General features: G+C 32.9%; 3 protein-coding genes and 1 non-coding gene across 4 annotated transcripts; 2 read left to right on the forward strand and 2 right to left on the reverse strand.

The window, feature by feature from the left end:
* Positions 1 to 5,799: 5,799 nt before the first annotated feature.
* LOC133306928 (ATP-dependent Clp protease proteolytic subunit-related protein 3, chloroplastic) lies at positions 5,800 to 9,399 on the forward strand. The gene is made up of 10 exons (XM_061507328.1): positions 5,800 to 6,131; positions 6,346 to 6,447; positions 6,575 to 6,697; positions 6,874 to 6,933; positions 7,394 to 7,490; positions 7,579 to 7,652; positions 8,153 to 8,206; positions 8,297 to 8,380; positions 8,479 to 8,605; positions 9,114 to 9,399. The coding sequence occupies exons 1-9, from the start codon at positions 5,853 to 5,855 to the stop codon at positions 8,572 to 8,574; spliced, it is 969 nt and encodes a 322-aa protein (XP_061363312.1). The 5' UTR covers positions 5,800 to 5,852; the 3' UTR covers positions 8,575 to 8,605; positions 9,114 to 9,399.
* Positions 9,400 to 9,562: 163 nt separating this feature from the next.
* On the reverse strand, positions 9,563 to 9,634 carry TRNAE-UUC (transfer RNA glutamic acid (anticodon UUC)). Its single transcript has one exon. It is a non-coding gene; the product is annotated as a tRNA-Glu (tRNA).
* Positions 9,635 to 10,702: 1,068 nt separating this feature from the next.
* Positions 10,703 to 14,229, forward strand: LOC133306917 (26S proteasome regulatory subunit 6A homolog). Its single transcript, XM_061507311.1, has 10 exons — positions 10,703 to 10,944; positions 11,095 to 11,211; positions 11,499 to 11,606; positions 11,835 to 12,026; positions 12,127 to 12,318; positions 12,785 to 12,903; positions 13,042 to 13,129; positions 13,368 to 13,487; positions 13,574 to 13,714; positions 14,068 to 14,229. Exons 1-10 carry the CDS (start codon positions 10,825 to 10,827, stop codon positions 14,143 to 14,145), a joined length of 1,275 nt encoding a protein of 424 aa, XP_061363295.1. The 5' UTR covers positions 10,703 to 10,824; the 3' UTR covers positions 14,146 to 14,229.
* Positions 14,230 to 16,430: 2,201 nt separating this feature from the next.
* LOC133306927 (translationally-controlled tumor protein homolog) lies at positions 16,431 to 18,462 on the reverse strand. Its single transcript, XM_061507327.1, has 5 exons — positions 18,261 to 18,462; positions 17,745 to 17,818; positions 17,470 to 17,598; positions 16,924 to 17,081; positions 16,431 to 16,799 (listed from the first exon to the last, which is right to left on the reverse strand). Exons 1-5 carry the CDS (start codon positions 18,286 to 18,288, stop codon positions 16,682 to 16,684), a joined length of 507 nt encoding a protein of 168 aa, XP_061363311.1. The 5' UTR covers positions 18,289 to 18,462; the 3' UTR covers positions 16,431 to 16,681.
* Between the last annotated feature and the right edge of the window lie 8,483 nt (positions 18,463 to 26,945).

Genomic DNA, 26,945 nt, shown 5'->3' on the forward strand with positions numbered 1-26,945 from the left:
GAAAGGAGCTCTCTACTGCATAATCATACTTGATAGCTAGTCAATTTGCCGAAAGGGGCTAAGGCTATAGGTTGTAAGTTGGTAGTGAAGAAAAAACTGAATAGTGATAGATCGATAGCCAGATACAAAACACATTTAGTAGCTAAAGGCTATAGACAACAAAGTGAAGTAGACTATTTTGGTGTCAACTCACCTGTGTGTTATCTATCAACTATAAGAATTTTTCTTGCTTTGACATCTATTGAACACTATGTAGTGCATGAAATGGATGTAAAGACAACTAGTGGATGACATGTTAATTCTTGGTTTTGATCATTCTGTAGTGAATGACATAAAAGCTAATTTAGCTAAAGAATTTGACATGAGAGATCTTGGTATTGCAAATACCATTCTTGGTATGAAAGTAAGCTTTGATAGGCAAGTTATCTCCCTTAGCCAGACTCATTATATTGAGCAGCTACTTTCTACCTGGGGATACAGTGAGTGCAAACTAAGTGAGACAACATGTGATTATAATAAAAGACTGAGTTCTCATGAAGGGACCAGCGTGGATCAGTTAAAATATTCAAGACTGATTGGTAGTCTCATATATGTTGGAAGTTGCACTAGACCTGACATAGCCTTTACAGTTGGCATGCTGAGTGATTTCACTAGTAATCCTAGTAAAGAGCATTGGGATGCCCTCGATAGGCTGATGTGATATCTTAAAGGTACTAAAGATTATGCTCTACACTACTCTGGTTATCCTTCAATTGTGAATATATATTCTGATACGTCATGGTGTTCAGAAATCAAAAATAGTAAGTTCATCAGTGGATATGCATTCACTTTGGGTGGAGCTGCTATTACTTGGAAATCCAAAAGACATACTTGTATTGCATTGTCGTCTATGGAATAAGAACTTTTTGCCCTAGCCTCAGCCGGCGAAGAGGCAAAGTGGATGAAGAATCCGATTATGGATATTCCTTTGACTCGGCTAAAGATTAATTCTTTAAGCCTGTTTTGTGATAATCAAGCAGCTGTCCAAGTTGTTAAAAAAATGCTCTCTTTAATTCAAAGAGAAGACATATAAGATTGAGACATGCGTTGTTGAATTATCTGAAAAAATAAGGAGTTATCACCTTGATCGATGTGGGATCGAAGGATAACTTGGCTAATGCTCTCACAAAAGATATGCCTAAAGATCGATTATTCAAAACAGTGGGGGAAATAAGGTTAAAGACTATATAGATAAGTCTTAATTACCATTTACTTACCTTTTAATTGTGTGTTTTGAATTATCGAATCTTTCTTTTGTTGGCCAAAATGATAAGCACTGTTTATATGTTTCATCGATGTTTATAGTTGCTGATTAATTTGAAAAGGGTAAGTTGTCTCATTCCAAACTTGATGAAGATAACTTAAACCTGATTCAAAGGTTCTACTTGGGAAACTTGTGTCATTCCAAACTTGATGATACAATCCAACCTGGTTGGACCATCCTTTTGGTTAAATTATCTTATTCCAAACTTGATGCTAGATTATTTGACTTTGAGGAATCAGTAATTGTGACATTCCAAATTGAAACATTGAAATAGTTGTTTGCATAAGAAGCCTATGGGTCATGTTCTTAATTGAAACTTGACATCACATTACTAGGTTATTGTAAGTAACTTGACTATTGATTTTGTTCATTGAAACTAGACAATAGTTATTCTCTTACAAATAAACTTAAGTTGATGGCTCTTTGCAAAATAAACTTTTTAGGCCTTGTTCATAATTTATGAAACTGGCTTAATGCTTATGAACATAATATTGCGATGCTTTATGACATTAATATATGTTCTTCTTTGCCTGATGATATGATGCTAAGTCCTTTTAGTAGAACTAGACATCTTTGGTAGATTAGTCAACTGATTGAATTCATAATAATATGAAATTCATACTTGATATTCTACAGAGGATGGCAGAGATGGAGGAGAGCTTAATGAGAGGGATCTTGACTAAGATCACCTCCTTGATGAATGAATATATCATTTAGAGTATGTGGGGACTTGATAGTTCACCCGCTATTGCCCATTTTGATGGAGTCCATTTATTTGAGACTTACATTTTGCTATCTTTAATTTATGAACATTGTTGATTGAGAACTGATTTTGAGACTTCTTTTGGATGTTGGGATTTTGATGAGTTTAGATTTAATCTAAAACTCTAAATATTTACTTTGGTATGTTGGTCTCAGAACAGATTCATGATAATGATGATTTATTTATTTAGATTGAAAATGACGATTAAGTTTAATATTTAACCATTAAAACTATTTGATTGATCCGAGTTAATTGTCTTGGACTGGATATGAATGATTCATATTTGTTTGAACATTATATTGATCACTCTATTGGATTGTGTTATATGGTGAACATAGGAGGAGATTGTTGGATATATTAATAGTATAATCAATAATAGTATGTTCACATATAAGCCCAATAGGTGAAAGCATGGTTATTTGGGTCCATATGGGCTGGAGCCCAATAGCTTGTATTATATCTAGGGTTTCCTAAGCTGGAGGTAACACTGTTGAGCATTCCAAACTTTGATGTCTCAAGGTGTAATACTTTAAGCACCTCTGAACCCTTCTCTCTCAAACTCTTAACCTCCAACAATTAATAAACCCTATATATATATATATATATATATATATATATTCACTTGTAAGTTAGTGAAGTGAGTTGAGTGTCTGAACATAACAAAATGGAAAACTGGTGTTAAAAGGACAAGAATAATGGAATTTGCCTCTTGAACTTTCGAAGCAATCATTCCCTAGAGAGAGAGATCTATTTCTGCATCTCTTATTCTGATGGTGGTAAGATACTTTTTTTTGTATATGAAGGGACGCACAATGATAACATTCTTTTGTTCTGGCAAGTCAAGCCTGTTGTACACGTCTTTAAGGTGATTCTACTGACTTGGTTTTATTGACTATGTATAGATCTCAATCTCAGTTTTCCTTGGTTGCCTTATCTTTGTTCGACTAGTACATTCAATGAATATATGGCCCTATGATATCTTCTGTTCTGTTTGTTTTATTCTTATAACTTGGTCAAATGATCTTAGCATATATTAGTGAAAGAACCATCTAAGTTGTTAACGATGCAATTTTTCATTATATATCAGTATCACATTACCTCAATGTGTACTCGTCTCTTTAGTCTAGACTCTGAAAACTCTTTCTCCTGTTCTATTTTCAGTTGAAGTGCAGCTCAGAACTTCATGAATATTTTCTGAAGTTTGCTTTGTCAGCTTAGCGAGGAAGGACCATGTGAGGATATAAGCTCTGATGGTCAGTCTTCTAGCTTCAATGAATGGACTCTTCCAGTAAAAGAATTTGATGGCATGTGGGAAATGTTTTTACTTCTTAGAGGATTACGTTTTTCTTCAACTAGTTTTATAATGTTGTTATTTTCTTATAATTAATAATGAAATTCTAAATTAATTTACCCTGCACTATCAACCAATGCTTTTGCAGCTTAATATATGAATCTGGTCTAAAGCAACGGTTGTTACATTATGCAGCAAGTGCTTTGCTCTTTACTGAAAAGGGGTGTTTGATGCACTTACATTTGGGCCATGTGATGCAATTACAGTTGGTCCATTGCACGTGACCCAACTATTGATTCAGGAAGTCCAGAGTCAACCAGAATTGTGGCCCAATAAATATGACCAAATTGTTAAAAGAAGCAGTAATTTAAAATATAACAAATTACAATCAAACCCAAGTCTAAATGAAGCATCAGATATGATTGTGATTTGTTTGACAAGAAAAGGTGAGCAACACATTTGACATGATTTGAGATATAAGATTTAGGAAGTATTTTGAATGATTTAATTGTAATTATTTATTTATTTTTAGAGGTTAGTTGTCGTTATGTTTAATTTAGGAATTTTCCTTATTTTTAGGATTTTAGAATTTTGAATTTTGAATTTTGAATCAATTTGTAATTAGTCTATAAAAGGATGCTTATGACCCTTGTTTTAGGAGTTGAATTTTGTTATTTGAGAATATAGAAATTGAGAACCGGATGGTTACTTTTTTGTAAAAATCTCAACTTTCTGTTTAGCCACTTTTCTATGCGTTTTCGGCATTATTGTTATCCATTCCTTGTTTCATGGAACCGGTAGGCACCGGAAATATTTGATTAGTTTAGCATTGCCTCTGACTTTCTTTGTATGGTATTCAATTCTGAAGCTTTGTTTTACAATTGCATGCATGTTCTGATGTTCATGCCCATGATCTTACCTGGCAGGCAATATGCATAATATTGCTTCGAGATATAATAAGTAAACTTTGATTTCGGGACATTGAAAAACAACTGAGTACAACTGCAGATTACGCTGGACATTTGTTAAGAGACTTGCTTTAAATTCCTTAAAGAGAAAAAGGTTTGTAGCATACGGAAGAAATGATGATTTGGAGTTGCAAACTCATCATTTCTTTTTTGACTTTGTAACCTTTTTTGACTTTGTAACCTTTCAGAGATTGAAGGATGACAGTTTGGTTGCTATTGAAGTCTCTGGTTAGCAAACTTAGATTGGAGAGCGAATCAGACGTACTTTCAATCATCTCTTTAGCTTTTTAAAACCTAAAACCTAATTAATAAGCATGTTGTTTTGATGGCAGAGCATCATCATGTTGGATAAAATATTTTTAATCTCTTCAGCAATCGAAGTCACATGATTTTTACACTTGTATGCATTCTTGTAACAGCATAATTGAAATTTTATTATTAATGTTTCAAGTATTAGTGCTTCCATCAAGTTCTTTTAAAGTTCCTAAGTGCAATTCAACATGCTAACTCACACGACTTTTACACAAGAAATGATATAGGATTCTATCGTAGAATTATTATTCATAGTTTGTGCTGAATTTGACAAGAAAATAGTACTTTTTATTTATTTATTTATTTCAGCAACAACTATTCTTCAATAGTATATAAATTGTGTACAGCAATATGCATGCAAGTGTCACTTTTTAAAGATTACTATTAGATCCCTGACTCATGTTTTTTAAAAAATAAAAAACACCTAGAATTTGGGTAGAGACATATTATAAAAAAAGTAGAAATGTGTTTTTTTTATTCTCTCCCTACAAATTAGCCACATTATAAATGTGGCTAATGATAAAAATAATCGTGGCCAAAATAATGTTACCACACTCGTTACAACAGTAGCAAAGTGAGAAGAAATAGTTATTAGGGGAAGGCTTGTTTGATTACTGTTTTTGAAAACATTTTTTTGATTTTCAAAACAAAAATATAAAAAAATCGATTTGATGAGACCTATTTTATAAAAATAGTTTAAAAAATCATATCTATTTTTTGGATTTTAAAATCAATTTAAGAGAACATGTATGAATTGGTTTTATTTTGTGTTTTGATTTTTAAGTTTCAAAACAAGAAAAACACCAAAAACACCCGTTTCATTAATTATTAACAAAATAATTTTAAAAAATAAATAAATCAAAACACAATCAAACATGACTAATTTAATTCTTACCATATGTACAGTGAATTAAAAATTCATCTAAAGTGAAAATTTTCTACCGGTTTGGGGCATGATATATTTATCATAAAAAAAAAGTTTACAATAAATTATAATTGTTAGATTGACAAAAATCAACGATAATTAAATTAATTATAAATGTTATAAACTTTTTTTTGTGGTAAATATATCATTTCCGTTTGATCCAATTTAATTAAAAAATGGATTCACGAATTTACCAAAAAAAAAAAAAAGATTCACGCACTTATGAAGTTTATTCATTCAGTTCACTTGTGCGCTCCAGTGAAGTATTGAACCACGGAATTTGCAGAAACATGGCTTCATGTTTGCGGGTACCAATGGTCACTGCTTCTAGTTCCTCACAGTTACAATCCTCCGGAAGAAGAAATATAAGGGCGTTTTGCTCTTCCAGAAGCAGAGTGAAAATTCCCGTACCACCAATAAACCCTAAAGACCCCTTTCTCGCGAAGCTTGCTTCTGTTGCTGCCACCTCTCCGGAAACGTTGCTCAACCGTCCCGTGAACTCTGAATCTGATACCCTTCCTTATTTGGACATTTTCGATGCCCCAAAGCTCATGGCTACTCCCGCCCAAGTAATATTACTCATCTTTCAACTTTTCGCCATGTTTTGTTTTTGAGTAAATACTCAATCTCTTTCGCATGGAAATGAAATGTTTGTTTGCTAAGTACTTATATATTAACAAAATCTGAAAGGGATTGGAAAATTTATGAATTAATGTTTTTTGGGGGTAAATTTAATTTACTCTTTCTCTGTGTTGCTGTAACAAAATCGTGTGATTGAATTAGGTCGAAAAGTCTGTTTCATACAATGAACACCGTCCTAGAAGGCCTCCACCTGACCTGCCTTCGTTGCTTCTCCATGGTAGAATTGTTTACATCGGCATGCCTGTAAGTTTGTCTATAATATGTTTACAGCATGTGTTCTTTCCATTGATTACAGTTGCAGGTTTTTATGATCTTGCTTTTGATGCCAATTCTGCTGTTTATTATGACTTTTTTTTTTTTTACCTCTCAGTTGGTGCCTGCAGTTACAGAGCTTGTTGTTGCAGAGTTGATGTACCTGCAGTGGATGGATCCCAAACAACCAATATATATTTACATCAATTCCACCGGGACTACTCGTGATGATGGTGAAACCGTAAGCTTTGAATGCCTTTCTGCTTGCTTTTTGTGTCATATATGTTTATATAGTATATAGTGTAGACATATTTTTGGTGTTGTTTAGATATGTACAATTTAGGATAATCTATTGAGCTGCCTACATGATTTCCCTACTTTCTTACCCTCCCCTGCTTTTCAAATTCTTGCGTTCAGGTAGGGATGGAGACTGAAGGTTTTGCCATTTATGATGCAATGATGCAGTTAAAAAATGAGGTTTGTCTTGTCGTTGAAATCAAACATCATATGATCATATATTTGTATATCTGATTGTTTATATTGATGATGGTATTAATATAATGAGACATAATTGTGGTAGGTTACGGGAATTTAGAAATTGTTAAGAAGAAAAAGAAGTATGCAAGTATGGGGATTGTAAATTACGAAAGAAACTGTTGGGGTGTTGTATTGACAATTTATGCTTGACGGTGATAGTAGTATGGTACATTTTATAATTTCATTCATTTATTTAATGAAGCACGATCCAAGTTTTATTTTCGAATGGCTTAGCATTTCTGGATTTGAATTTATCTGAGTAAGTTTATGGATTGTGAGTTACTATTTTCTTTCTCAGAATGAATTCAAATCCTGACCCATTTCTAAGTTTTGGCTTTTTATCTGCAGTCATATTTGAATATATCTTTTTTCAAGTCTTTGGTTTTTGCTTCCCAAGCAGATACACACAGTGGCTGTTGGAGCTGCTATAGGTCAAGCCTGTCTGCTACTTGCTGCAGGGACTCCGGGTAAACGCTTTATGATGCCTCATGCCAAAGGTATGGTGTTGTCCATGTTTACAAGCTTGTGGATTTTGTACCAGAATCCTTAACAAATGTGAAACTGTTATGTTGAATACTGTTGCAGCCATGATTCAGCAGCCTCGTGTTCCATCATCCGGTTTGATGCCAGCGAGTGATGTTCTTATTCGTGCAAAGGAGGTTGGTCAAATTTGTTTTTGTCATGTTGCATTTCTTACATCTTTTGGAATGACAATCTTAGCTGGCGTTTCCTTTTCCCATGTTACTATCATCCGGTGATTGGTATGTAATACTGCCACACATATTTGCTATCTTTCTAGAATTGATTTTCTTATTGACAAGAGTTTTATGAGAAAAATTAGTTCATGATAAAGCTTTTACAGTTGTAATTAGAGTTTGATAGTCTCATACTTCATTTCACTTCAAATATTTTGATACAAATTCTTGATGGAATTCCTTAGTTGCAGATTTGTTGTAAACATTTGGAAGTATTCTTTTGTTCTCCCTTTCTCTCTTTTCAGATTTAAATTTCTTTAATCAGTTGCTAGCGTCAATCGGAATGCCTTTCTTTTCGTCCTTCCTCTCCCCTGATCTTTATGCTCTTTTATTGTAGCATCTTTTTCCTAGACAATTTTTAATTACACGTTTGAAACATCTATGTCTGCTCAATTTTTTTGCAGGTGATAGCAAACAGGGACAATCTTGTTAAACTGCTAGCCAAGCACACCGGAAATGTGAGTATCACACATCGGTACTAGATTTATTCAGGAAAGATGAGGCAGAATCTTATGATTTTGTTATGTGAATTCTTTTTCAATTATTAGTCAGAGGAGACTGTTGCTAATGTGATGAAGAGACCATTCTACATGGATTCAACAACGGCTAAGGATTTTGGGGTCATTGACAAAGTAAGTTCTTATTGACATTGCGTCAGTGGCCTGTCTTCTTCCATCAATGCTCTCGAACATGCATGCTGACTAAACCAATATTGGAATACTATTTCCAGATTCTTTGGCGTGGCCAGGAGAAGGTGATGGCTGATGTTGCTGCTCCAGAGGAATGGGACAAGGGTGCTGGCATCAAAGTTATGGATGGATTTTAGTTCCTCCTTTGTGGATATGTATCATGTCATTGTAAGTGAATTCATCTTTTCCTCATCTCTATTTGCACAATGTAGAATAATTTGTTGTATATTTGCAGTGATGAATTTCTTCTGAACTAGGTTTGACTTAAGAATTAATTAATTAATAAGAACCAGTTTTTCAAAGTTCAAGTGATTACCAAACATTTAAGATTTAAAGCTTGGTAACTCCCCCAAATATTTGCATTTTATTTAGTTTAGGATTTATTACATAACTCATTTGGTATTTCTTGGAATAAGCTTAAAATCCGGAATTTCTCATTTATTTACATAATAGAGATAAAAACTGCCTGCTATAATGAACTTTTTTTTAATCATCAAAGACACTTATTGGTATCATTGTTTCCTTGGTCAATGATTCTATCTAACAATAGTTTTCGTTGGCATGTTAGTATTTTAAAAAAATATTAGGATACTTTGAGACAAAGTATAACTCATCTTGGTGGTGTGGGATTTTATCTGAAATTTTGTTATGCTACCTCGTTGGTTACTTGTTTCAGGCCCTTTTATTTTGGGAGGAGGTTTTGATCGTTCTACGGGTACTCAAAACAAATGTTATAGGTAAAACTGAAGTGTTAGCTGACACAAACCAGTCCAAGGCCCAGCGGAGCTCATGGACGTTTTATTTGCGAAGCACAGAGGATCAGATGAATTCAGCCAGTGATTCTTTGTGATCATTGTATTTAGTCATTGATACCATGTGGATTGTCGGTTTTCTAGTACCAAATTAATATACGCAATTGATGCAAATATGCTCTTTGTTTTTTACGTATTTGATCACTCATAAAGAAAAATAAAAAATAAAAAAATTGTTGCAAATCACGTCTTGCTCGACTTTCAATTTAATTTTACTTATGGCTATGAATATATATCATTGCTTTACTCGGTTAGAGGTAATCAAAATGAAAGATTGAAGTTGCTTTTCATAAAAGCACTGGACAAAAAAAAATTCCATTGCCGGGAATCGAACCCGGGTCTCCTGGGTGAAAGCCAGATATCCTAACCGCTGGACGACAATGGATTGCTGGTTGTTTTCGGCATTTCTGCATATAAGAAGTAAACGTTTTAAATCGGTAAACAAATTTTATTTTAAATTTAACTTTTTTTTGAAAGGGAAAAATATTTGTCTTTTAAAAATATGTAGAGTTATGTCATTTTAAGTAAAATAATAATATTTTACTTAGAAAAAAAATATTTTTCATTTTAAATGGCACAACTTTGTTATTTTAAATGACACAATTGTATATCATTTTAGATGAAACGACGTCGTTTTGATGTTAATTGGTGATTTTTTTACCATCTCCCTCCTCCATTTTCTCTCTATTCTAATTTTATGAAAGAGAAAATGTAAAAATCACCAAATATTTACCAAAACGATATCGTTTCATCTAAAATGACATAAAATTATATCATTTAAAATGATAAATATTTTTTCCTTTTACTTAATATTTGAATTAAAAAAAATCTTTCAATTACTTATCATTCTCCCCCCATGATATCTTATTGCGTAATTATTTTTTTCACCCAAAAATATTGTAATTTTAATTAAAATAATACAATTCTATACTTTTTTAGAGGTCAAACATTTTTCTCTCTTAAATTAGAAAAACAAAATTTGGTCGTGTAAATTCAATTTTTTTTGTAAAAAATAAATAAGTTAAAATTTAGATCTGCATGCAACCCAGTTGACACTTGAAGGGCAGGTCTACCCCATTGTTGTTAAAATCTTGATTTATTAGTACAATTTTATGTTTTTATGTTTTTTTTTTATCAAAACGATTTTACTAAATTTCAAATGCTTTTACGTTTTTATGATTTTTTTACATTATAATTTTACGTTTTATGATTTTTTAATCCCTCTCGATTTTATTTAAGATCTCGATTTTAACAATATTGGTCTATCCAGTGAAATCGGTGTGGTTTGGGCCAATATTTAGGCATTTTGAAACCCAAAATAGTTTAGCCACTATGATACGGCCCATAAACTCTGTGGTAATTAATTATACACCTAGAAAATTAAGAGGAAACTTTATTTACCATATTATCCCCATTAATTCATAAACAAAGTATTGAGAAGATCTATCTATTATTCAAAACACTTGCTGCACTTGCAGGTTGTTGGGGTTTTGCTGTGTTGGTTCTCTGTTTATCTTTCTTTCCCTGATTTGTGATTGTTGAATCCATTCGGTTCATCTGAAAGGCGTGATTAATATGGCGAGCGCCATGGTAGTAGAGGATACGACCTTCGAAGAAGATCAACTTGCGAATATGACCACCGACGACATCGTCAGAGCTTCTCGTCTTCTCGACAACGAGATTCGCATCCTCAAGGTCTCTTCTCTCTTTTCTATTTTCACTTTCCTACTTGTGTACATTATCGTGTTCTGCTCCCGATTACACTATCTACCTATGCTGCTCCGTTTAGGGTTTCCCTGATTTCGTTGCTTCTTATTTTGGTTGAATTGTTTATTGTGGATGAAGGAAGAGTCGCAGAGGACGAATCTGGAATTGGAATCGTTCAAGGAGAAGATCAAAGAGAATCAGGAAAAGATTAAGCTCAATAAGCAGTTGCCGTACCTTGTTGGAAACATTGTTGAGGTAGGTTACTATTACTGCTTCTAGTTGCTGTATGTCTATGTTATTTTTTTCTACTCTGTAGCGATTATATGTTAATGAATTTCTTGTTCACGCTAGTGCTGCTCTCTACCATTACTCATGTACATATCTATTTTAGCTGTTTTATACTTTTTGGAGTTCTTTTGGGAAGTTTAAACTTCGAATTCTGAATCTTCTTGGTGGCAGAGGTTGTTTCTTGGTTTTACCCCCGTCATACCTGATGTTCTACATTCTTCTCGGATTCTGACATGATAATTTTTTGTATCTAGATATTGGAAATGAACCCAGAAGATGAAGCGGAAGAAGATGGTGCCAATATTGATCTTGACTCACAAAGGAAGGGGAAATGTGTCGTGCTAAAGACATCTACTCGACAGGTGACATAGACGATGATTTCATATTATTGGCGAGGGTTTGGGTGGCAGATATGTTTTCATATTTGTAATTGTTTCTTATTTGTAATTTTATTTATTTATTTATTTATTTTGCTTTTCTTTTATTGGGCTCTAGTTAAAATCAATATATTCATTGTTAGGTAGCGAAGAAAAGCTCTTCATGCGACATGCAGCAATAGTAAACTTATTAATGTTTTCTTTTGACTGCAGACAATCTTTCTTCCAGTTGTTGGGCTCGTTGACCCTGACAAGTTAAAACCCGGTGATCTAGTTGGTGTAAACAAAGATAGTTACTTAATCTTGGATACCCTGCCTTCTGAGTATGATTCTAGAGTTAAGGCCATGGAAGTTGATGAAAAGCCAACAGAGGATTACAATGACATTGGTGGATTAGAGAAGCAGGTGAGCTTTAATTTTTGCCATAATTTATTCAAGCAATTTTGTTAATTTGATGGTAAGGTAACAGGATCTCTCTGATCGTTAACTTGGTTTTTATCAACAGATCCAAGAATTAGTTGAAGCTATTGTTTTGCCAATGACCCACAAGGAGCGTTTCCAAAAGTTAGGAGTTCGTCCTCCCAAGGGAGTGCTCTTATATGGACCTCCAGGGACTGGGAAAACATTAATGGCCCGTGCCTGTGCAGCACAGACAAATGCCACTTTTCTTAAGTTGGCAGGCCCTCAGTTGGTCCAGGTATGACAATCTATTTCTATTTGTTTTTCTCCTTTTTTATATTTCTAAGCATGGCTAATGATTTCATTGTTACTTGTTTGTGACATTTTTTCTCACATCTTTTCCTAATACAACTGAATAGTTGGTATTTTTAACTTAGCTGATTTTTAACTTCACTAGGGCCAGATTTTTCATTATCCTTCAGCCTTTTTTGGCTAACAATTTACTTGTGGTGTATGTCAATGACACTTGTTGATTGTACATGTATTATTTATTATTTATTTCTTATATTACATTTTAATATTCTGAATACAGACATGTTTGGTTAATAGTATCTGATTCTGATGTTTTCCTATCTATCCAACACATCTTAATTGTCAGTCAGACTTGTTTCCTCTATTTCATTTGCGCTACTTCCTTTATTGTGTGTATTCGTGTCTCTGTACTGAGTTGGGATTCGGATGATCTAACCTTGAATTTTATACAGATGTTCATAGGAGATGGTGCAAAACTTGTTCGTGATGCCTTTCAACTAGCAAAAGAGAAGTCACCATGCATTATATTTATAGATGAAATTGATGCAATTGGTACAAAGCGTTTTGATAGGTATTAGCAGGCAGGATTTAGATCTACATTTGCGATTGCCCTTTTTTTTTTCCTTTTGCGGTAGAGGGAGTTTTTCTTCCTTCAAGTATAGTGGCTCGGCAACCTTATGATGTACATTTATCTTGTGGTTGATTGCAGTGAAGTAAGCGGAGACAGGGAGGTACAGCGAACAATGTTAGAATTGCTCAATCAGCTTGATGGTTTTAGTAGTGATGACCGGATTAAGGTTTGTTTTCAATTCTTCTTATCTAGTGCCTCTTTTTCTTATTGATGCAATAAAAGTAAGCTTCAAATATGTTTGCTGTTTTTGGGTTATAAGCATAAATCCCGTGTCTTTGGGGCTGGTCCCATAACTTTTTATAACTTACATTTGTAACAACTTGAGTAGTGATTAATTAGATTAGAAGTTGGCACCAAATGTATTGGATTGAAGGGACATTTTTATTTATTCTTGTAAATTGCAGGTGATAGCAGCAACAAACCGTGCAGATATTCTTGACCCTGCCCTCATGCGTTCTGGTCGGTTGGATCGTAAAATTGAGTTTCCTCACCCAACTGAGGAAGCAAGAGCTCGAATTCTGCAGGTTTGGTATCTTCAAACTTTTACCTACTGACATTTTTTTTTTTTTTAACAGAACATTTACTGATTGCTGTGGCATTGATATTTTAGATCCATTCAAGGAAAATGAATGTTCACCCGGATGTTAACTTTGAAGAACTAGCTCGGTCCACAGATGATTTCAATGGGGCACAACTGAAGGCTGTATGTGTTGAGGCTGGCATGTTGGCCCTACGCCGTGATGCAACTGAGGTTTGTTTTCTTCCACATGTGCAACAACTTAAATAATTTAAACATCACCATTTGTCCAACGGGATGTTACTGGGTTGACATTTCTATTTGGAGCTTTTATTTTGTTTGTTAAGGTCTCTGCTTTTCTTATAAACCCCAACATAATCTTATGAAATATATAAGCATAGCTTTTAGCTGGCCATTAATAGTGGTATGAGCGATTAAGAATTTTTTTGCCATAGATATGGCCAATTTCTTTTTTGATTTGCTGGTTCAAGTCAGTGCCAAACATTAGACCAACTTGGAATTTGTTTTATATTTTTACCTGTTGCTGTGGGAATATTTCATTAGTTCTGTTTTTGTTCCAATTGTAGGTGAACCATGAGGACTTTAATGAAGGTATTATTCAAGTCCAAGCAAAGAAGAAAGCGAGCCTGAATTATTATGCATAGGATGGATTCTGGAACAAGCTATTTTTCAGTTCACAAATGTTAAGAGACATCTGAAGCCAATGGAAAACCTAATTTGATGTTTGACATTTGTTTGCTATTTATATTTTTAATTTTTGCAATTTTTACTCTTAATCATATCATTCGTAACCTATAGCTCGCCAGAATCATCATCTTTTAAAAGCACATAATTTGGTCGTCAATTTCGTAGTAGTAATAGAAATTTTATCTGCTTGCTATTTTTAAGTGCTGTGGACCTGGCTTCTCGATTCTTTACGTTGAATAGAGTAGAGACTCATGAAACAGTTACCATTCTATTTTCATGGGTTGATACCGAGACATGATTCTAACCCGTGGGCTATTTGAAAAGTTGGTTGCATGAGATCGAGCAACTGTGCTGATTGCAGTTACAGCACCCTTCAAATTTCTTGGAAGTTTGAAACTAATACTTTTTTGGGCTGAGAATGTATATATTATATTCAAAAGCGAGTGCTGAAGATGATAGGAGCATGATTCACAGGAATTTTTTTATTTTTTATTTTTGGCTTAATTCCAAATTGGGCGTTTGCTAATCCAAAATGCTCAATAGCACTAAATATAATCTCGTGTTCCATCGTGTTAATATGAAAAGATGGAAGGAGAAATAAGTTTTTTTCTTAAATTATAAAATACTTTTTTAAAAGAACTCTTGAAATATTTAGTTAAACTTCTCCTTTCAAATAGCGAATAAGCTGAAAATAAGACACAATACCGTGACAAACAATTCTTTGGTTCATGGCTGACCCTCGCCAAATGTTTTAGAGGTGACACTTGCATCGAGTTGTGAATTTTAGTTTTAAAAAACATTTGTGTTGCCTAAATTGTTTACTTAATTACGTTTTCGCGGAATTCATCATGATCTTTGTATTCAAACACTTTCACGGTTTTCTATTTCTCGCCCAATAAACCGAGGACTCAAGCAAGGTGATTTGCATGGGAAGACTTGCAGCTAGGGGTGTGCAAAAAAATTGATTCGCCTGTCCTGCCTTTGACCCGACCTTGACCTGACTCATAAATATCTATATTTTTTGAACTGATTTAAATACTGACCCACTTTTATTTGGGTCAGTTTTAGACCTGACTTGTTTTAATATTGACCTATTGACCCAAAACTTGACTCATACCCATTATGTGAAGAAAAAAGAAAATCACAGTTACATTAAAAGAAAAGTTTTAACGTAAAACAATTACGTCAAAATTTTTTACAAAAAATATTTCCATAAAAAAATTTCACAAAATTTTTTGACGAAAAATATTTTCATCAAAATTTGTGACTAATAACATTTCTGTAAAAAAATTTGACGGAATATTTTTTGTGTCAAAATTTTTTATAGAATTTAAATTTCGTCAAAATATTTTACAAAAAAATATATTCATAAAAAATTTCATCAAATTTTTTTTTTTTTACGTTAAACTTTTTGACAAAAAATTTGTTTTTGGCGAAACATATTTCCATCGAAAATTTTCAACTAAATATTTTCGTCAAGTTTTTTGATAAAAAATATTTCCATCAAAAATTTCTACAAAACACATTTCTGTAAAAAAAAAATTTCGATAAAAAATGTTGATGGAAAAAATATTCTGTCAAAATTCTTTAGAGAATTTAAATTTCGTCGAAAATTTCGAATGAAACATTTTTCTTGAAACAATTTCCGTTGAAATTTTCGTCAGAACACATTCCCATCGAAATTTTGAACGAAAAACATTTCGTCAGAATTTTTGATAGAATTTTTTTTTCGTTAAAAACATTTGATGGAAGAAATCATTTTCGTCAAAACTTTTGACGGAAACTAAATTTTGATAGAAAATTTATTTTTATAAAAATTTTCATTTGAGAAAAAATTTCGTTGCTTTTCGACAAAAAATATTCCGACGAAAAAATAATTTTGTGACGAAATTCTCATCATTTGCAATGTAGAAATTTCAACGAAATTTTGTGAGGAAACCAAGTCAAAAACGGGTCAGGTCAGATTTGACCCATTTCAGAAACCAAGTCAGGTCTGATCCGATCCAGTTCTGAACTAGTTCAACAAAATCTAAACCAAGTCAGACCTGACCTGGATCAAATTAAAGCGGATCGGGTCAAAATACCTGACCTATAAAAACCAAGTTGGGTCGAGTCAGATAAAACTCTGACCCGAGCTTACCCACGCACAGCCCTGCTTGCGGCAGTATAATTAGACTAGTTTAAAGGTAGAGAAACCCTTATTTAAATGAATTGATCAAAAGAACATTATTAAATTGGCAAATAGAACCACAAAGACATAACTAAAACACATTACTCGGTTCAATTGTCATATGATAACAAGCTCCTCAAATAACAAATTAAAAAAAAAAACACAAGAAAAGAAAACTCCTGAAACAACCTCGTCTAATAACATACTGAACTAATGAAAATTTAGAAACACAAGGACTAAAAATTAAGAAAAGAGTTTTTCAGCTCAAATATCACACAACTACAGGGTCTGCCAGTGCGGTCTCAAAGCCTGAAGCCATGTGCTCAGCACTTGATTTCCTTCAACCCATATGCAAAGTAGATAAAAGTTGGATCAGTAGCACCTTCCTTGTAGTAAGCAAACACAAGAGTGCCATCATCGTGCATACTCTCCCCCACAAAACTGCCACATTGATATTCAACCAGTGAGGGATTATTATTTAATGCATAAAGAAAGTGACTAAATAGTAAAGGATTAACAAAATAAACCGAATAAGACCAAAGATGAAAAACAATGAAACACATACAATTGAAGGTCACTGAGCTTCGAGAGTAGGAACTTAGTTGCTCCCTCGATGTTCTTCTTAAACAAGTCTTGCTTCTCTGGCTCTAATTTTGGTGTCAGCAACTTAATATATCTCTTCATATAAGTAACAAATTGCTTCTTATCAAAAGCTGGTTGCTCCTGAAAATTAAAATTAAAAATTATTTATACTGCAGCGATGAACCCAAAACCCAATTCAACTCAAAACCAATTAATACTTTATATTTTATTCTCTAACACACTCCTCACGCAACAGGCATTTGGGCTTGAAGCGTGGATATGGCACAAGCCCATTTTTGGTGTGCCTTGTACTGCACAAGCTCATTTCTTTGGTCTACCTTGTGCTTTTCTTAATTCCACCTGAGAGTGAGGGGCGGTGAAAATCGAACTCGCAATCTTATACCAAATAAAGAACCACTTCAACCCGAAACGTTAAGGTAATAGGTGATGGTCTTTTTAATACTTTATATTTTATTACGTAACAATGAAGTAAACACATTATTGACAAGAGAGAAGAAACCCTCCTTACCTGAAGCCTAAAAGTGTCAACAATATCAACTACTTTAACAGCTTGATCATCAACACCCTCATCCTCCTCTCCACCTTCTGCAGAAGGGTTAGCACCAATATCTACATTGAGTGCTCCTTGAACAACCCACTGCCAAAACATAATAAATTTCAGGGTACCAAGACACGTAAGATTTTTGGGTGAACCAAACATGAAAAATAAAGCATGCCAAAAAAAAAAAACAAAAAAAACAAAAAAAAAACAGAGATTCCAAATTATACAAATCATTCCCCAACCTTTCCATCCACTTCCCACAGCATTCCATTCTCGATTTCCTTGTAAGGAAACGAGTCAGAGAGAAGTTCATCACCTAAAAATTCATCAACAAACCGAAATTCATAAGTTCAAGCAATTGAAGATTATCATCAGATCAACAGTATTTAATTAATTACTTAAATCTTAAATATTAGCACTATCCCTAGCTAGCAACCAGAATAACAAAAAAAACCAAAACCAAGTGAGGCCTAAGGATAGGTTGCTCACTTAAATCTATATTTTGTTAAAAACCTTCAAAATTCTTTGATTCTTGGGACAGCAAACTCTACTATTTTAAATCACAGTTGTGGCATAAACAAAATCTTATCTGGACAACGATATAGTTACCCGTTTGCAAAAGATTAGATTAAAGTTAAATACATGTGCTTACAAAACATAACACACAGAATTAATTCACTTCAAGGAACATGTTTTAAGAGTTCATCAAAGTAACAACAATCCCATCAAAGAAAAAGTGTTTAAGATGAAAGCTTTACCTGTAAGAAGATCCTGGTAGACAAGCATGGTTGAAGTTGTTGTTTGTCTCTGAACAAAGAAATCTAATATAATTGGAAAATTATAGGAAGCAAGAAAAGGTATGGCCGCAAAGAGTTTGTGAGAGGGTGAGGGAGATTCGGGAGGAACAGAGGTGGTGAGCTTTTATAGAAAGAGAGTCCATGGGACGGTGAAATTCCTGATATTTAGATTCCAAAAATAGTTTCCGATTTTTCTCCATAGTCCTAATCTGATACTAATTTTACTTTTACTACTTTTGTTGTTTCTTGATATTGATAATGAATTCAAATCCAAGATAGTTTAGATTTAACATGATCTATAGCATATTGCAACTTAAATTTTGTCATGGGAATTTATTTTGAAATCTTGTTCGGTACTAGTTTCCTCGTGAAAGTACAATTTATTCGTGATTGGGTATGTTTCCTTATCAATTCTTATGAAGATTTTGTTGAAATTTATATTTGAATCTAATACTAATATTGATCCTTATCAATTCTAATGAAGATTTTGTTGAAATTTATATTTGAAGTTGTATATTTTCATGATCTTTTAATCAAGAAAACCGTATTTGAACCATTTTAGTAGATAATGGAAATTTTTAGTTATAATATGCTGAAATTAAATGATTATCAATATTACACGTTTGTTGGGATTTTTTTTTTGTTAGTTTGATATTTATCGTGCTTTTGAATTTTAAATAAATATAATGCAGACAATTGAGTTTGTTTGGATGAGCTTTTGAAAAAATAAATTAGAATACTTTTTTTAAAAGTTAAACTAATTTGCATTAGAATATTAAATAAAAATATAGTTTGAATATTAAAATAACAAAATTTATGTATAAAATTACTAAATATATATATATATATATATATATATATATATATATATATAAATGAAAACATTCATGCTTAGGTCTTGAATTGAGAATAAAATTAGATTTCAGAGGTATTGCATTAACCTTTTTTTTAGTTTTTTTCAAAGTACAATAATGGCATCAAATTTATAATCTTATGAAAAATAAGTGTAATGCTTTTAATATTTTGCATAAAAATACAAAAGTGGATCCAGTTTTCAGTTGAATTGGCCGGTTCGATCCCGTTCTGATAAAACTTATTTTAACTTAAAAAAGATATTATTTTATTTTTTCAAAATTGCATCTAAAATATTTTTTTTTTAAAAAAAAAAACAATATTTTTTTAAGGAAAAAAAGAAAGAAAGAAATCCATAAAATCACTATATTTATAAATATTGTTCGTTACGAGTATAATTTATAGGTAATTGAGCAATGCATGAATCTGATGTCGATCCTTATAAATTCTAATGAAGATTTTATTAAAAATATATATTTTCATGATCAGTAAATCAGGAAAACTGTATTTGAGCCATTTGAGTAGATAATGGAAAATTTTATGTGATAAGATTTTGAAATTAAATGTGTACCAATGGCCTGTTTTTCATTACACTTAATTTAATATTTAGTTCTTTTGGATTTTATTATGCATCGTTTGATGTATGTAGATCTAGGTAGTCCTATTATGAGACCCGTGCAGTCAGACTCATCTAACGGTGTGTATGCTATTGGGGAAGTTCTTCATATTAGTGGGATAAAGATAAATAACTATTTGCGAATGTCTGAGGGCACGGAATATCCGTCTCTTGTGAGACATATTCTTTTTTTTATTTCTCTACATTATGATATGACATGATATGCATTGGATAGTGGGATAAGAACAAAGAATAAAGGTGAGTCCAAAATGTTGACCTTGTGGGCACTAATCAATTATTGAATTTATTAATTGGAACGAAACTTGGCTACTCCTCATGGGTCCAAAGTTGAAGCTCCTGAGGAACAAGTTGGCAAATACCAAAGTCAATCGTCTGCGGAGGGCGCGTTTCTATAGCCCCGTTCCTTTGTATTTTCGTTTATATTTTAACCTAACTCACAACGAAAATTGATTGCTTTAAGTTTTTTTTTTTCTCCTTGTGAAATCATATTTATAATGATAAGATTGTTATTGCCCTCTTCTGGGTTGGATATGTGTTCGATTCCCGCTGAATGCATTCTTAGAGAGGGGGCTGAATCTTTAGCCATCACTGTTCCCCCGCACTCCGGATTAGTCTCATAGCCGGCTCAAAGAGTCGAAGCTCGTGGAGATACCGGAGGGAGCCAACTCGTCTCAAAGAGATAATTAAGGTTGGGTAACTCCAAAAAAAAAAAAAAGTACTTGTAAATAAATCTACATTTTCAGATAAATCTCTTTTATTTTCTATGCTTTTAACATGTTATTAATATTAGTTTAATTTTTAATGTCTTATCAATATGAAAAATTTACAGTATTATGGAATAATACATTTTATTTTTTTTTTTGTAATACGAATAATACATTATTATATCACTTAATAAGTTTGACGACTCATGATGGTGTGAAATACTACCAATATTAATAAATTAAGTATTTTGGAAATTTAAAAAAAAAAATCGTTTTTTTATTGTCAATGTAGATAATTTATCTATATTAAGCCCAAAACAACGTCGTTTTCGGGCCAAAATCAATGTATTTTTGTAATTATAATTTATTTCAAGGTTATAATAGTATTTTCATTATAAATTTTTTATTTTTCAACTCAAAATAATATTATTTTGATAACAAATATAGATAATTTATTTATATCTCACTGTAGAAATATTAAAGCCATACAAAAAATACCAAACTAACTTATATAATCTCGGCAAATAAAAGTCTCTCTCTATAATATCGCCATAGTCAACACATAAGTCTCGGTATGTTTTCAACTGACCATTGTTCTTAAAAATCATCTCACAAGTCCTTCTTGAATCTTTGCATCAAAATATTGAATAAAAGGTTGAAGCTCATTATGTATCTACCCATTAATCATAAAGCTAAGCTTCATGCTAAGACTTAATGAACCCAAAATTCAAGACTAAATGAAATGCAAGGTACGATTCTTATCAGCCATAATATATCTTCCATATATATATGAGGTAGGATTTTTTGACATCGGTGTCAAATTTAAAATTTGACATCTCATCTGAGAGTCATTAGATAAAAAAAGATCAATGGTGTCACATGCTTACAAATCAGAGTCGTTGATCTTTTTTTATCTAATGGCTCTCAGATAAGGTGTCAAATTTTAAATTTGACACCGATGTCAAAGGATCCTACCCCCTCTCTCTCTCTATATATATATATATATATATGTATATATATATATAAAAAAGTGGCGGATCCAAAACAATTTATTATGTCTGTATACTTAATGGCGGAGGTTGGGGGCACAATTTTAAAATACATTAAAAAATAAAAAAATATAAACAAGAAGAGAAGAAAATTATTTACATATATCAAACTTTGCTATTTCACGCATATCTCATTTTTTGTAAATGTTATTTCAAGCTATTAAAAAATAAATAAATGCTATTTAGAGCTATTCACATAGCAAATCCTGCAATAATAGAAACGGCTCACCAACTATTCACATATATCAAGCTTTGCTATTGAAATGAAATTTCTTTTTGTATGTGTGTGCACTTGCTGACATTGGCAACCATGTAGGTCCAATGGCAGACACATTGTTGCCACAAAAGTTTGAGATTTTTTTTCAAAGTGGTGGGTGATTTAGGTCAAGTAAAAAAAAAAAGATTTAGGAAGATTGAAAAGAAAAAAAGTAAACATAGATTCAACCCAACCAACCCCTATAATTAAAAGCTTAAAGCTTAAACCCCACCTCATTGCTTTGTCTCTTCATCTTTTTTTGAAACATAAACCTTATTAGCTCCAAACATTAATAGACATCAATGATTCCTGAAATTCAATCTTCATCAAGTGGAGGAGAATCGCACGGGATCTTTCACATTTTTTTATGAAGCAAAAGTGGCCAACTTTGGATCAAATAAACATCGACAGAGGTGGATTTTTGATCAATTAACCCCTACAATTATACTATATTTTACAAATGTCTTTTTGTGGTGTTTATTTATTTTTTAATTATCATTATCGATTATTTCTTTTAAACTTTGGTTGATTCTCCAAAGCCTTACTTTTGAAGTGGAAGCAAAAATTGGATCATGATGTTGAAACATTGAGAGCACAAAAAATTGTGGGTTCATAGTAATTCGAGAAGTCTCAATGAAAGGTAACTTTCTATATTTATTTATTTGTTATAACTGTTTAAATAGCAACAAACAGTATAATTGATATTTACTTTTGGTTTTTTAGGTTGTAATTGTTTCAATAACATAATGAGTATAATTGATTTAAGTTAAATTATAATTTTAAAATTCTCTTTAAAACAAATCTTCAAGGGCGCTAACCTCGAACCCCCACCCTAAGTGTGCAGACATAAAAAAAAAATTCTGCGTCCGCCACTGTGTAGGTCTGCCAATGATATATATATATCAATTAAAAATATGACATCAAATTATAATTGTCAAATTGACAGAAATCAACGGTTAAGATTGACACTGGTGTTAAAGAATTCTATCCCTAAATGTATAGGGTTGGTGAATAATGATGCATATCAAACGGGGCAAGACTACCTTACTCATAACATAATATATCGAGAAACTAACAAGGGGAAAAAAAGAAAATATATACCAGAAAGAGAAACTAAAAAGGGAAAGTATATACATTATAACTAGAAATTTAAGAAGACTCAATACCTTGGATAAGAGAAGGATTTCCTTTTCAGAAATCCCCAAAATAACTTCTAAGAAAACTGAAAGAGCATGAACAAGATGGCCTTTTGAATATTAAAAAAGATATATAATTCACACACCAAAAGAACAGTACGGACTCATTGTATATATTTGAACTTGAGATATTCTTCCAGATTGCTACTCATGATTTTCACAAATGGGTACAACATCTATTTATAGACTTGATCAAACACAAAACACGGACTTCAAACATTTTAAAGAATCATTTCTTTTCTGAGTTGGGTGCACTTTCTGAACCCAATCATCATATCATATTAAAGAAAGATTTTTTTACAAAATAACAAAATAAAAGTCTGACAACAACTTTAAAACTACCTTACCGACACTAATATTTACAAGAAAGCCTGTCGACATTCACTATTAAAGAGGCTGTCGACACTTTCTGTGATCATCTTTATTTCTTCACGATAAATTATAAATCTTTACTATTCTACTATCAAAGTTTATAGGGATAAGATCCTCTGACAGATTGTGTTGACTAGAAAATTAGGTTCTACGCTTTGTCATCTATATTATTCCTTCCAATTGTATCCAAAGAATCTTCAGAATCTGGGCTAGATACATCTTCTTCCTCCTTTATCTTTTCTGATTCAAATAGCTGTCTAATTTCCTTTTGTTTATTCAGGATTTCTTCTATCTTTCTTTGTAATGTCTCTATTGTAGAATTTGCTTCTTAGCAAATCCACAATGTAACACCCCGTATATATCCGGTAGTGTCATCATTACATCGTATTAAGCTATGCTTAATTAAAAATGCGGAATATTCTTTTTCTATTCAATTATGACGTCATTATCAATTACCAACCTGATTACTTAATTAATTTCATAAAATATCGCCTGAATGTAAATTGCAATAAGACATATACTAAAATACCTCAATATATAAATAAAGTGAGTATCTAAATCACAGATCTACATCACGTAGTCCGGACAATATCTTGATACATTATTACAACTCAAAATCAAACTAAGACATAACTAGTCTATGTGTCATGGACAATCCCCATGCTCACCAAATCAACAGCGTCTCAACAAGATAATCATAAACATAAAATGAAGCTCAAAGCATAAAAGAAGCATGCATATCCAGCATCCAACAAGTCAGCATATAGTATCATTAATATCTAACTCAGCTCCGGCCTCCTACCGCCTGAGATCTCAACATTACCTGATCCTGAAATAAGCATTCCCCAAACGTGGGGTGAGATCTCTAAACAAGAAATCTCAGTAAGACAAGGGGTCCTCAAGGATCTTCCACTCCAAGCTCACTTACATGTGCAATATAAGTTCTAAAAGCATTTATATCAATATCAGTTCCAAAACTATGCAGTGCAACAGATATTCATGCCATGAGTGTCTAAACTATTCTACTGGCCAGAGAAATGCAGGAATACGTCTATACCTACATGTAGTACAAGGAACACCGCTTGCACCTCACTCACAGCCTCACCATATTGTATGTACTACATACTCAGGCTTACTGTATAGGTGGCACACCACACGCATATCAACAAGGCGCTAGCATATAACAGCTCAACAGCATTTCTAAAACATCAAAAGCATGTAACACAACATGCATATAATCATACCCTCGTGGGACATGGTGGAACCACAACATGGCTAAACCGAGGACACGAAAGCTTACCTCGCAAGCTAAAAACCCAAACCAAGGTCCACACTAGCTCGAGGTCCACAAACAGCACAATCACGATCTGTTTTAGACCAACAATTATATCAATATTCATATTCTAATATTTTACCATGTTAAACTAGACATCTTGAGGTTTCCAACGATATACTTTATGTCTTACTCGGAGTTGTATAACTCCGGTCATGTTTTACGCAAGGTGACTGCTGCAAACAGAATTTCCAGCAACCAAAATGCGACTTAGAATAGACACTTCGATCAAACCACTGATCCAATGGCTACTAAAATTTACAGAGTTGTAGCCCTATGTGTTAGCTTCACATAGGTCCAGACGGCACTCAATTTGGAGCTCTGTAGCCCAAGATATCGAATTTTTACTAAAACAGGTTCGTTACTGTCCAGACCAAAATATCGGGATATCCGATATCCGGATATTTCCAACCAAATATCAAGATATTTCGCGTCAGAATGCAGATTTTGCATTTTGCGAGATATCAATCCCAAGGGTCCATTTTTACCGATTACAGAAACTTAAACATGCATTTCTAGGTGTGTTTAAGCTTACCCACCCTTAAGTTATTAACTTAAGCTTGTTATATGCATCAAGGTTCCATTTTTAACCACTTAAACTCATGATCAAGGTTAGGGAAGCTTACCCAAGGTTCAAACTCAGAAAAAGACAGCTCTTGGAGCTCACCAACAGTCTCCAAGGGTTCAGAAAGCAAGGAACACGAAAATGGTACCAAGGTGGGTCTTTTTCTTCACAAGATAGCCCCTTGGATCAACCAAATACCATCCCAAAGGCTCCCACAACACCCACCATGAAGTCAGCCCCACATACACTTAGAAACAGAACTTACAACTCAGAAAATGGAGCACTTACACCCTCACAAGGTTGCTCTCAAGTGTATAGCAAGCTAAAGATGAAGAAAATGCTAGGAAGGGTGAAGACTTGGGACATTTACAAGCAAGGGAGGCTAAGGAATGGAGAGGCAGCAGCTGGCCCTTCAGAAAACATACGTAGGAGGCACCAAAATAAACCTAGGATCATGTGCCACTCTCTATATAGCCTCATTAAGTTTTAATCGCATTGTATTAGCGCTAATAGCTACGCTTATAATTTTAATCCCAAACTCGGATTTCTGAACCTACTCAATTTTAGAAGAATTATCATATTTTTATTATATTTTTCTGAGCACCTTTCTGGTACGCACTTTTCATAGCCAATATCAGTTCTGGCACCAGTTCTTATTATTTTGACTTGAAACTCGTTTTACAAGTCCTACATATCATTCTAGTAATTATCATGCACTTATTATAATTTTTCGGGATACTTTTTCGGTACGCATTTATACCGACTAACAGAACCGGTATCTGCACTTTTCTTCCGAAAAGCGACTTTCAGCATTCTTAATCACTTACTATAATTATTAGAGCCTCATAATAATTATTAGGTTCTATTATGAAATCATTTCCTAATTTTGCATAATTAATTAATTAAATACCTAATTTAACGGTGCGAGTTCTTACACACAACATTTAACAGATTTAACTTTTCAACTACAGGTACCGTTTGAGCCAGTAGAAACATAGAACTTGCTTCTATGCTAGCTTTTTTATTGCTGAGAAGCAAGCAACTACCTATCTCACTCATTTTTTAGGCTTAAAAACCTTGATATTTCTATTGAAGAAGATTCAATTCTTGTTGAGATGAAAAAATCTGTTTAAGGAGCCTCTCTCTTTCTTCATTAAGGTTTTTGACTACATTGGCTAAGATTTCACAATGATCACCGAAAAGGAGTTTTTACTGACTACTTGAGGCTTTATTATATGGTAAAGGTTCTAAAAAAAATCTGAGATGGAACCCACTTATTTTCTTTCTCTCTCTTCTTCTTAGTGGGACCCACTTTTTTTTTGTGTTGCATGAGATAATTTGTCTCATGTAACATGAAAAACAATATCCCCTTAAAAATATTAATAACTTTCAAATTAAATTTATAAAATAATCAATTAATAACAATTCATTTTATATTCTTTAACCAAAATATAATAAAAATATTAAAAAAAAACTTATATGTGGGAATTGCTACGGACAACTCATCATTAATGGGTTTTTTTTTTTAAATGAGTTGCATGATAATGTGAGCAACTGAGCATTCCTAAATACAAAAATAGTGCTACCATCTTAGGTTAAAAATATGAACAAAAATATATTGAGGACGCCCATAAGAATAAAAACACGGAGGGGGAAAAAAGTTTGGGGGCAAAGAGTAAAGT

The sequence above is a fragment of the Gastrolobium bilobum genome, unplaced genomic scaffold, assembly GCF_033153095.1.
Source record: "Gastrolobium bilobum isolate Gb01-03AN ecotype WA unplaced genomic scaffold, APGP_CSIRO_Gbil_v1 utg10034, whole genome shotgun sequence".
Taxonomy (NCBI): domain Eukaryota; kingdom Viridiplantae; phylum Streptophyta; class Magnoliopsida; order Fabales; family Fabaceae; genus Gastrolobium; species Gastrolobium bilobum.